Source organism: Sphaerodactylus townsendi, linkage group LG12 (genome assembly GCF_021028975.2).
Source record: "Sphaerodactylus townsendi isolate TG3544 linkage group LG12, MPM_Stown_v2.3, whole genome shotgun sequence".
NCBI lineage: Eukaryota > Metazoa > Chordata > Lepidosauria > Squamata > Sphaerodactylidae > Sphaerodactylus > Sphaerodactylus townsendi.
The window spans coordinates 34,813,632-34,826,203 of record NC_059436.1 but is presented as its reverse complement, the minus strand read 5'-3'; the positions used below and the strand labels follow the sequence as shown (position 1 = coordinate 34,826,203).

The 12,572-nt window shown below is 43.7% G+C and overlaps 1 protein-coding gene across 1 annotated transcript; it reads left to right on the top strand.

The window, feature by feature from the left end:
- Window positions 1-829: 829 nt before the first annotated feature.
- LOC125441430 (allergen Fel d 4-like) lies at window positions 830-11,238 on the top strand. Its single transcript, XM_048511984.1, has 7 exons — window positions 830-989; window positions 2,260-2,396; window positions 3,642-3,715; window positions 5,425-5,538; window positions 8,228-8,326; window positions 10,365-10,396; window positions 11,095-11,238. Exons 1-6 carry the CDS (start codon window positions 906-908, stop codon window positions 10,385-10,387), a joined length of 531 nt encoding a protein of 176 aa, XP_048367941.1. The 5' UTR covers window positions 830-905; the 3' UTR covers window positions 10,388-10,396; window positions 11,095-11,238.
- The last annotated feature ends 1,334 nt before the right edge of the window (window positions 11,239-12,572 follow it).

Below are 12,572 nucleotides of genomic sequence, written 5' to 3'. Positions count from 1 at the left end.
TTTTTTACCGCTGGTTTTTGTGTGTGTGCGTGTGTGTGTGCGTGTGTGAGTGAGTGTTTATAGGACAATGACCAGTACATGAAGACATGATCCTAATCCTAATGAAGGCATGACTGCGAAACAAACCCTCTTTTTTTCCAGCATGATGTTATGGCCCCTTCCGCACATGCAAAATGTTGCGTTTTCAAACCACTTTCACAACTGTTTGCAAGTGGATTTTGCCATTCTGCACAGCTTCAAAGAGCACTGAAAGCAGTTTGAAAGTGCATTATTCTGCATGTGCGGAATGAGCCTATGTCTCTGGTTTGTGCAACTGAAAGGCCCAGTTCTTCATCACAGACCTAAATATCTCTAAGATTAACAACAACCCATGTCCTGTTATCTCTGTTTAAATGGCAGAAGCCCAGTCTTGTGCCCTCAGCTTTTACGACTTTCTCTTTTGGGTTCTTGGCAGACATTATTAGAAAATTATTAGAAAGACAGGGTAGAGAATATAATAGTGAAAACAAGGCTTATTTTTATTCATGTTGACCTCATAGTTCACTGTATCTTCCCCACACACGCTTTTTAGAAAAGAAGACTCACTTGTTCTATACCAAATGCCCATTGGGGTCTGGGCCAACATAAATGCCTAGTATATTTTGAGAACGCAATGGCTTGTGTACTGTGATGTCCTCTATCAAGTTATCTCTCCAGGAATCTTGACCATGCCAACAATAATCTGAGATCTCCAAAGCTGTGTATGTGGCAGAGTGGGGGCAAGAGATGATGGGTGGGATGATGCAACTTGGAAGACTGGAGAGCTCTTCAGAGCACTATAAAAAGGCAACCTCAGAGCACCCAAGTCAACCTCCTCTCAGTATCTCACATTTTTATTTTGTGAAGCAGAAAGAGAAGCACCAAAGATGAAGCTGTGGTTGGTTGGATTGGGGCTTGCCCTTCTCTGCACCGTCAATGCTGAATCTGAATGTTCTCTAGATCACACCCAGGTAAGAACCTCTGAATGGCTAAGTAAGGTTCTGCTTCACCTAGTTTGGGTTTTACCAGAGTTCCTTGGATCCATCCATTCCATCTAGGTGTGCCTCTTGACTTCCATAATGTGGGATTTGAGATAAAGTTATCAGCTCTGTTCTTCCACAGTATATTTGGCTGGTTCTATCCAATATTTCAGAAGGCATTCTCACTGGAAAAATGCCACCTGCTCCATTTTTATAATATGGAGCTGTATGTATAAGGCAAAAGTTTTCAAATTGTGGTCACTTTGCACAAGATGAAAATATAAAACAGGATTGCTGGTTTCAGGTAGAAAGTTTATAATGAAACTGCCACATCACCCAACACCCACCCCAGTTATGGCAATCTTCAAGGGTCTGGTGCTCCACTTAAAAAAGGAATGCTTCCAATATTATGTTCCCAATTCTTTAATTTATATTGGGAGGTGTAACTGGAATGAGAAGTGACTGTTTCTGGATATATGTTCCTTTGAAGGCTGTAAAGAGATGGTAGAAAGAGCCTTCACTTTGCCTATAAGAATCCAAGGCCCCTTCCACACACGCAAAATAATGCTTTTTCAAACCACTTTCACAACTGTTTGCAAGTGTATTTTGCCATTCCGCACAGCTTCAAAGAGCACTGAAAGCAGTTTGAAAGTGCATTATTCTGCATGTGCGGAATGAGCCTGAGTGCCTCCCAACACCTCAGTTTCCCTGCTTCATTTCTTTGTTCTCTGTATGGTTGTCAACTCTAGCTTGGGAAATTCCTAGAGAGTTGTGGGCAATACCTGACAGAGCAGACTCTATGTTCAGGAAGGAGCTAAGTGATGAGGTGGTGCCATAGACTCCTTCTTCCCAAACTGCTGTTCCTGCAGGGGAACAAATCTCTTTGGTCTCGAGGTCAGATCAGTGGTAATTCCAGAAGAACTGCATGGCCCATCTAGAAGCTGGTAAACCTTGTTCCCAGTTCTTCTGCCAACATTTGTTACCTCTGCACCAGACCCTTGCTAGATTTCCCTGGCACCTCCTCCTCCTCAACTCAAGTCCCATTCTGGTGTGACTTACATTTCTAGCCATCCCACATTCATCACTGCCCGTACCTCAAGCACTGATAAAAAGACCAGGTGAAGTCCAAGGGCTAAACAGGAGTTTCTTCTTATTCCCAATGGATGTCCATGTTCAAGATTTTTTAACGTAGTTTTAACAGCTTTTGCTAGGCTTTCCGTAAAGACCAACTTTGGTTGCTGAAATCACTTTCTGTCTTCAGTTGGACGGGACATGGTTTATGAATCTCTTTGCAACTGACTGCGAGCACATGTTGAAGCACAAGGGCAGTGTGAAGATGTTGGTCAGTCATATCAGCAGCACAAATGACAAAGTAAAGATCAGCACGAAATTCCCTGGGTAAGTATCTTGCATGACCAATGCTTTTTTAACATATTAGCATTTGATATGAATGCCGAAGGTTTAGCACTCTTGGCAGGGGCCGCACTAATAGGTAATCTTGAAAATTTTTTTTATCTGTAATTCTGGATTTGAGATGTGACATTTCAAAACTGGAATTCTTCTTGTTTTGCTTTTGAAATGTAGATGGGGGGAAAAAGATGGAGGTGATGATGTGTGTAGCTTACGTGGTCTTAAAAGTGTTATTAAACATTTTAAAGTAACACTTTAGCAGTGATGGTGAACCTTTTAGAGACTGAGTGCCGGGGGCGGAGCACGGGGAAACTGCACCTGGAGCACATGTGCACCCTGTGCCCCTTCCACGCCCCCGCCCTGCCCTGGAATGCTCCCAGAATGTCCCGAAACACCCCCTCCCCACCCCCGGAACACCCTCGCCACACCTTTGCAACACCCCCACAGGGGCGTGCATCCAGTACATCACATACCCCTCGTCCCCTTGGCGCTATGCCACTGCCGAGTGCCCAAACTGGGACGACAGCTTGCGTGCCCACAAAGAGGGCTCTGAGTGCCACCTCTGGCACCCGTGCCATAGGTTCGCCACCACTGCCCTATAGTCTACTCCTTGCAACGTACTTAGTAAGCATTTAAAGCGAATAGGATGCATATTTGGTTAGGTTGCAAACATTTTAATTAGCAGAACTCAATTTGATATTTTTAAAAATATAATTTGATTCAGCATAATTTCAGTTCTTCAAATTAATATTAGCGGCCAACTGGCAAATTTCAGGGCTGAGATCACACAGCTTAGTTCACATGCTTGTACAAACAAGTCCAAATACACGTGGACCCTGAGTAGAAAACGGAACAGGGCTCTAGGGCCCCTCATTGCTCCTTGCCTTTCCCCACGAGATGCTGAAGAAATCTCTATGCACAGGTTGCCAAGCAATAATACTTCAATCTATAATAGTAATAATAGCTCACAGTAATAGTGTCATTTGATATTAGTGGAAAGACATTTAAAATGGTCTTGAGCACATGCAGAATCGCCTGCTTTCCATAGCCAGCCCTGATAGATACATTTATAGAATTTTTGATTACAGGTACAATTTTGAGGATTGCATTCTGGAAGTTTGGTCACGTCTGTGAAGACCCCCGATGAACACATCGTCTTACATCTAGATTACTAGATGACTTTGAAAATGTCTCCTCTTGACTTGACTTGTTTTTTACCTTTATCACATTTAGCAAGAAAAATGGATGCAAGAAGATCGAATTGGAGCTTCAGAAACTGGATGATGGAACCTTCTACCACTCCTCAGGTCTGTATGACTGAGGTTCCTCTTTTAACCATGTGACTTCTTTGGATCATAAAAACTGGATGTGGGCGCATGTGTATTAATTTATTACCATGTGATTACAATTTTTTTTAGAAATCAACTGGAGGAATTTCCTATTCTTTTTGGGAGAAGGGGGAATCCGGCAGAATCTAATCTGGACAACTGGGTTTGATTCCCCATTCCTCCACATGAAAGTCACTGGGTGACCTTGAGCCTCTCAGAACTCTCTCAACCCCACATGGGCAGGCAATGGCAAACCACCTCCAGATGTCTCTTGCCTTGAAAACCCTATGGGGTCTTAATGTCAGCTGTGACTTGGTGGCACTTCCCACCACGACAGTCCTAACCAAAAAGACAGAAATGTGTGTTTTCTTTGATTTAATGGATGACACTTTCTCTTGCTTGAGAATTTTAAATTTTAAATTCATTATTTCGATAGACCTAATGCCACAATACTGTACAAGTGCTTAAATATGCTTAAAGTTGGGGGGGAAAGTTAAAAGCCCTTCCAATCTTTGGTGAGGGTGGAAGTAGTGCGCGGGAGGTGGGGTGGAGCAAAAAAGAATAACACAGGCCCATTTCTTTCATCTCTCCCTGAAAAGCAAGGGAAAGGGGTGCTCTTTGCCTGCTGTTACAAACAGCAGAGATTATCAGATCTGCAACGCAGTGAATGTGTGTGTGTGTGTGTGTGTGGGAGGGGGGGAGCTGTCCATAACAGAAGTTCTGCCCTGAAGAGCACCAATGTGTAATCAGTCCTAGGCACCTATAATGTAATTCTGGGTTTAATGTGAACCTCTGAAATCTAATAAGCAAGTTGAATCTGAATCTTAGCATTTTCTCACTGAGTTCATTGCTCAGGTTGTATTTTGGGGGGCAAAACTGACACTTCTTTTGATGCATTTGGTAGATGTACTGGTTAAGACCCAGCGCGGTATAGTAGTTAAGAGCAGTAGATTCTGATCTGGGGAACTAGGTTGGTTTGGCCACTCCTTCCACATGAAGCCTGCTAGGTGACCTTGGGCTTGTCACAGTTCTCTCAGAACTCTCTCAGCCCCACCCACCTCACAAGGGAGCAGCGGTGGCGTAGTGGTTAAGAGCAGGTACACTCTAATCTGGAGTGCCGGATTTGATTCCCCACTCTGCCACTTGAACTTGAGCTGTGGAGGCTTAACTGGGGAATTAGATTAGGTTGTGCGCTCCAACACATGCCAGCTGGGTGACCTTGGGCTAGTCATAGCTCTTCAGAGCTCTCTCAACCCCACCCACCTCACAGGGTGTTTGCTGTGGGGGGGAGGAGATTGTAAGCCCCTTTGAGTCTCCTTACAGGAGAGAAAGGTGGGGGGTATAAATACAAACTTTTCTTCTTATGGAGAGGGGAAGGGAAAGTGACTGTAAGTTGCTTTATGACACCTTAAAAGTAGAGAAAAGTAGGGTATAAAACCAACTTCTCTTCTTTTCCTATGAACAAACTGATATTTTCTATAATTGATTTTTATTTGAGTTGATGCTCTAACATGGGCTAAAATGCCAGAACCTTTTGAGGTGGAGTAGGTAAATAATAATGATGATAAAAAATCTAGAAATAGAAACTATACAAATGTTGCTAAATTTTGCTTTCAGTACGAGCCTGCTTTTTAGGAACAGGATGTCTCTCGTTACATTTTGGTGACTCCTTTTTTCCTCCGTTCCAGAATGGGGTACCACAAAAAAGATGGAAGTTATGGCTACAGATTGTGAAACATATGTCCTGATCCGTGCAACAATGGAACACCGTGGGAAGATCTCAAATCATCTGGGGTTGTATAGTAGGTATTCAAGGGGTTGCTACTGTCTTCTCTTCATCTTGAGGTAAAAAGAAATATTGGTTCTCATTTCTAGGGCCTTCCTTTCAGGGCAAGTTGCAAGGAGGAATCACAATGGGCCTTTCCCCACTTACCTTAAGTCCCGCGCTACTCTCCTCAAGTAGCGCGGGGTCCCCAGGCACTCCCCACGACAGGGGTGGCGACAGTGCAGCCGCCCCGACGCTGCCGCTGTCGCGCCCCCTCAGGGCGCGACATCCCTGGCACTCTTCTGAATGGTGCCTTTTGATGACCCTGCGCAGAGCGCGGGGTCATGGGGACACCCGGGCGCACGGCATAGGGGGGATCGACGAGAGTGGGGAAACGCCCAATGTCAAGGGCTGGAAGGCAGCTATTGGAAGCTGTACTCATTTGACCCTGCACCATTAGCAACTACCCAAGTTATTTTTTTTGTTAATATTGGCCAAATTGCTTTCCTGCTATTCCCTTGACTAAGGATGCTAAATGACATTCTGAGCAGGCATAGTCAGCTGTCTAGACACCAAAAACAAAAGCTATTTTACTTTAAAAGTTTTGTTGTTCCCTGCAAACTGAAGTATTAAGATAGGCGCTTCGCAAGTGGATGCTCAGAATAACTTTGCAAGCGGCTCAGAATAATTTTCATGTGAACCCTTTAGCCGTGCTCTCGTTGCATGTTGTGAATTATATTACGAGGCCTCATGAACAAGCATTTTTAGTTAGCTGTGTATCTTCTTCATTTAAGGGTGCATCTAAATTTGGGGACCCTGCTGCTTTTGTTCAAACGCTGGGGGCTCATGCAGGTTCTTTTAACCTATAGGCTGAAATCACAGTAGACTTGCCGAAAAAACTGACATAGCTTCTCCTCAGCGCTGCTGGCGGGCCATCCTTTTGTTCTGTTATTGACTCAGAATGGCCTGCTTCGAGTGTTAATTGTTCGTAGATAATACCTGGGGAACTTTGGCCCCTTCCGCACATGCAGCATAGTGCAAATTCAACCCACCTTCACAATTGTTTGAAAGTGGATTTTGCTATTCCACACAGTAAAATCCAGCTTCAAAGTGCATTGGAAGTAGATTGAAAGTGCATTGAAAGTACCATTGTTATGGTAAACAGGAGTGTTTGAACTTACTGCTACAAAATAAGGAGAGTTGAGGATGTGTGTTGTGAAAGAGAGGCAGTCAGAGTGCTGGGATTGTCTGCTTGTACAGGAAACACAGAAAACAGGTAGGCACCTACAGGAAACTCACAGGGAATTTCTCCTGCTGTTCCTCGCTTGTTGCTCCAGCTCATTTTCCCCACCCTTACTTTTCTCTCCTTTCCCAACGATGCCCTCCCAGGGATGTACCTATGGAGAACAGCACCTCGGACAAGCACTGAAAACCCCTCTCTCTTCTTCCCTCCCTCTCTCCGTCCCTTGTGGCCGGCCCAAGCCCAGCATTCAGCTTTGGGCTCCACCTCTGAAATCCACATGGACTTTGAAGGTGTTGCTTCAGAAGCAGAGCCAGCAGTATAAAGCTGGACCTGGCCAGACTAAGCCAGCAATTCAGTGCTGGGCTCAGATCAGCTTGGCTCAGCCTGGCGGGGTCCAGCTTTAAATTGCAGACACTGCCTCTAAAGTCTGCCCTGGTTATGCCACCCTAGATACACCTCTGTGCCCGCCTCTTCTTAATTGGCACCTGCCCCTTTCTTCCTGGGACTTCTGCTGCCCCCTCCTCCCACCCATGTTCTTCTTCTTCTTTCGCCTGCTCCTTTCTCTTTCCTCCCTTCCTGCTGCCGCTTCATTTCTTCTACTTGCACTCCTGTCCCTCGTTCTCAGCTTCCCGCCTCCCTTCCTGCTGCTGTGGCCACCTCTGCCTCCTTCTTCCTTCTCCCAAACCTCTGTCCTTTTCAATGGCCATCCACCACACCTGCCTGCTTGCCCTTGCTAGGGTTGCCAACTCTTGCTTGGGAAATTCCTGCAGATTTAGAAGGAAAGCCTGGGGGGAGTTGGGGTTTGAGGTGGGGAGGAAACTCAGAGGGGATGTGATGTCATAAAATTCACCCTCTGGAGCTGCCATTTCTTTCAGTGGAATTGGCCTGTGCAACCTGAAGATGTTGGAACTGCAGGAGATATCCAGGTCACACATGGAAGGTGGCAACCCTACCACCCTGCTGAGCATTAAAAAATCTAAAAGCAATGGATGGCTTTAATGAAAAGTCCAGGCTAAGAGAACTGTTTTGGTCAGGTGCCTAAGGGAGAACAAGGAGGGTGCCAGGCTGAGGTAATCCTCAATGGGAAAGAAATTCCAGAGGCACCATGGGGGATTTGGGGTTTGCTATTTTTTATGTTTGCTTTTGACTGAAAAATGTTTTAACTGTTATGGTAAGCCTTGCATCACGAGGAAAGACACAATATAAATGTTTTTATAGAACTAAATAAAATAGCCGAGTCTCTGGACACTGCCCACATTGCCTCTGTAGGCAGGGACACAGAGAGCAGGGTTTGAGTAGAGGATCTTAACTTGTGGATTGGACAAACTTCCCAAAGCACTTTAGTTCATCCACATAACCTTCCACTGCTCATGATTTGAGGACTTGCTTTGCATTGCTCTTTGATGCAGACTGCGACACCTATTCTGGAAGACATGAAATTCTAGATGGATGAAATCTGATTTCTGCTTGTTTATTTATTCAGCCAAGGAACCTGAAGTAACTCCAGAGCTTAAGGAGAAGTTTTTGGAAAGTGCCAACAATTCAGGATTCACAGATGAGCAAATTTTCACTCCCCATGAAGGTAAGATCAAAGAGATGGAGACGTGGCTAGAATGTTGTAGTGAAAGAAATAGTGAAGGTTGAGTTCCGTTTCTTCTCTCACACACTCTGTAGTAACAGATAACAGATAACCTTTAATGGCATAGTACAAAGACCCCCAAACAACATATGAAATTTTTTAAAAAGACAACATATAAAGCAAAATTAAGATTGTTTGTTTATGACCATGCATAAAAACCTCGCCGTTTGCTCTAGGCATAGCTGGATTCATTGTTTAATAGATAAAATGTCTTCTGCTGGTCTGTCCAGCACTCTAAGCCCATCAATAAGGTCGAGAGGAACTTGGCTCTGAATTGGTTATGAAGGGGGAAATAATACAGAACATGGTGTACAGTTTCTGCAGTTTTCAGCATGCAGATGCAAAGACGCCCGCTACGGAGCACACACTCTGTAGTTGACCTTTAACTAGCTCACATTTTGGAATGCTTCCAGAGTTCCCATTATAATGCATTCCTTGACCTTTGGAGTCTGGCGTGCAAATGGAGGTGGTGTATTCGTAATTTCCTCTTTTGTGTGTTTTATTTCTGAATTTTGTCCACAGCAGTGGGAATATGTTTGCCGATTTCCTCTTCTGCGTTACCAACGTACATGTGTTCATTGCTATAACACTGTAAAAAAGAATAATCTATTGCCTTTTCCCACACAAGTTATTTACAATGTAACTTGCCACCAAATTCTACTTTTCTTTGAATTCCGCACATTTTTCCTCTTTCTAAAATGTTTTTCCTTCATTTTTCCTCTGCTTTTCTGATCATTTTAATTGTGATGTTTTTTCTATGTGTTTCTGAGCCAGCTTCCCTTGAGGGTGTGATGCTATTGAAAAGGTCTTTAGTCGTCCGCTTCACCAAACACAGGACCCTTATTTACATCCCATGTAGTTTCCCAACCTCCCCTTCAGCCATTTTCTTTTTACCCTCCTCCATTTTCAAAAGGAATTTAAATTTTTCTCTTTGTCATATTGAACTAGTGATGGAATGTTGAGGCAGAAATACAAAGAAGCCAGTTTGGTTGGATCATCTTTATCAATTTCATATCGGACTAGTGATGTAACGTTAGCGCAGAGAGTGGTTTTGAAGGGGGGAAGGATTGCATCCGTGATAGAAGAATGATAGAATACTTGGAGAATCAAAACCAAACATGGGATGGGCAGTTATTTCCTGTGGGCACTTCCTGCAACTCAAAACATCATGCTTCCTGGGGTCTTCTGAAACCCCACCTGCTCCAAGGTGGAGGAAAGACAGGATTCACCCTTTGATTTGAGAGAAACAACTAGGTACTGGAAAACATATCAGCTGGATTGCCAGGCCTCCTGCTCTGGTGGGATACCATCTGCCAGCACCCCACTCTTCCCACTGCTACTCCAAGTGGTGGGGAAAAAATAAACCAAAAAAAAATCGCTGTTGGGCTAATGGCAAGATGCCACTTCCATTCCCCATGTACTTGTGCCCCAACTTCTGCTGGTTTCTCCTGGCAAACCTACATATCAGTGATTGCCATGGCACCAAAGCAGCTCCATATACTGATTCAGGACTGAGATAGCTGCTCAGGATACATTATTTCATATATCGTTTATCTCTCGTGGGCTACAATAACTGTCATAACAAGTTACGCTAATCTGGCTCTAGAAAGCTTTTTGTGCTACTGGATGGTTCCTTGTCATTTTGCCAATACTGATTGCCTCTAGTATATACCGTTGTGGGGGGCTCAAATTAGGGGCTAGGATGTATAATGTTTATTGATATTGTTTGGGTCTCCTTCTGGATCACATGGATTAATGATAGAGGGTTTTGACTCTAAGCATGCACAGGTATGTGTCCCTCATTGCTTAGTAACTATACATAGATACAACCAGTTGAGCAGAAGTCCTGAAAGCTTGTCGACTCCATGTATATTTGAAATGATGAAATGCATGTTTGTCTTTGCGTTTGATAATAAATTGCACTTGATAATAATTTGAGAGATGCAATAATCATATACCCCCTTTCATTTTGTTTTCATAGTGGCCTGTCCAGATGAGGAATAGGGGGAGAAGGTGAGTTTTAAAATACCGATTCAGTGCCAGCAAAATACAGATGTAGCTTTTTAGGTCAGTGGTTACCAGGTTACCTGCTATGGCACCTGTCCCAGACTCCTGCTACTGCTTGATGGAGCAGTGGGAGCAAAGTGAGGGGAAAATTGGTGTTGAAACTATGCTGTGACATCACTTCCTGCTACAAAACTGGACATGACATTGCATCATTATATAGTGCTAATTTGTGGAATCTCTGTCCCCTTTGATTGCTAGCTCTACGTTGGAGTTGTCAACTATATATTTGGCTATTAGAGACCATCTAATCCATATCAGACCCTCACAACATTAACATTTATAGTAAAAACTTAAATCTATATAACCAACAAATATAGTATTTGGCTAACAACTGTTATATAAACTCAAAACTGATGCATCAAAAATCTAGCACGGTAAGTATAACCTGAAACATTTTCAAATTTCTTGTCTTGATCTTCAAACTATTCTCCAGTTTCATTAACATGTCCATAATTAATTATACATGACTGTATCAGTTCTCAGTATCTCCAGTGAACAATATCTGGTAGGAAATTTTAAGATAGACTTATCACTCCCTCAGTGCTGCTGCCAGTTAGAGTGAGGATACTGGGGTAGGTGGACTAACAGTATAAATTGCTGTAAACAGATACATTCAATCACCTCCTATCCTTCTTGTATTATAGGTGTCTGATGCCAGTGTACCAGAAGATGCCAGCATCAGCTCATAAGAAGTTATTTCCTGTGCCATGTGGTTTTGACCTTTGCCCAGTCTTGGGACAGAAGGCTCCTCATGCTATTAATAAATAGATTTAGAAATTGCATCCCAATACCTTGTTTTGTGTGTTTTTTTGAAGAGAGAGGAGGGAGCCACAAAACATTCCTTCCTTGAATGGAGTGTCAGCGCATTCCCACAGCTCACCAATCCAGGTCAGGCAAGACGACACAAGGAAGAGACAGAGACAGTTGTTTTCTTTCCAGCAGGAAGGATTTTTTATCTTGTTGCTTTAGAAAACAAACGCACACTGAACGAGCAGTTGCTTTCTCTCTCCGACCAACTACAGAACTCTTCACACAGCAATGCTATACCACCACACACCACACCACACTAACATTCCTTCTGCACCTGCACGTAATCCTGTCTTATCTTGGTTCACATCTCTGCAAGGACTCTGCAATGACTCATGAGTGCAGCAAATGTTTCACTTTACTTTCCATATTCTGACATGGAGATTCAGGAAACTTGTTCAAATCTGTTTCTTCTCCCTGTGGGTGCATCTGGAAAGGTTGTATTCCCCCCTTTTTGGGGAAGGTATATAAAGAAAGGCCCTCCTTTTCTCTTCAGGGAATGGATTTTAGACAGTAATGGTCATGCAGTAAAGATATAGGGCCTCAGGATATAAGAACACCTGTGCCTGGATCCTCCTTCTCTCTTTCAACACCTGAAGATCCAGTCTCTGATAGGTTAAATCAACAGGGGAACCACCTGATGGAGGGTTGCCAACTCCAGGTCTGAAATCTGAAGAACAATTGTAATTCTGGGAGATCTCCAGGTCATACTTGGAACTTGTCAGCCCTAACTCCATGTGGTGTTTTCACAGCTCTGTTCCTTTAATCCAGACCAGTGGTTTGGACTGCCATAGGTCGATTCCCCACTCATGCTCGTCATTCCAAATATCGAGATTTCCAGCAGAACTACCCACTGCAGCAGTGTTGAAAACGCTTTCACCCCTTTTCTGGCACTCCTGCCCCCTCAGCATGCATTTTTTTTAGAACCTGGAAGAAAGTGGACCTTTTTTTAAAAAGCGTGGTCAATCTGGAGCAGTGGGGACTCCTGCGTGGCTGCAGCGTTTCTGGGAACAAGAGGGCAGAAGCTGCAGTGGGGACCATGAAACCGTGCTCAAAAGGTCCCAAATCTAACCAAAATGGTTTGTATCTACTATCATTTTTGAAGAGGGGAATCGACCATAGTCCACTCCAGGACTTGTTGTGGTCAGGAACAGAGATAAAGGAAGTTGTCACTGCATCCCTAGACCAGGATGCAGGTGGGCCAGAGTAAGACCTTTCAAAATGAGTCACATGTTTCTTGTAAAGACCATTCAACCTCTAAACAAACTCTCATGCCCTATCTATCACGAACCATATCAAGTCACATATATAAATA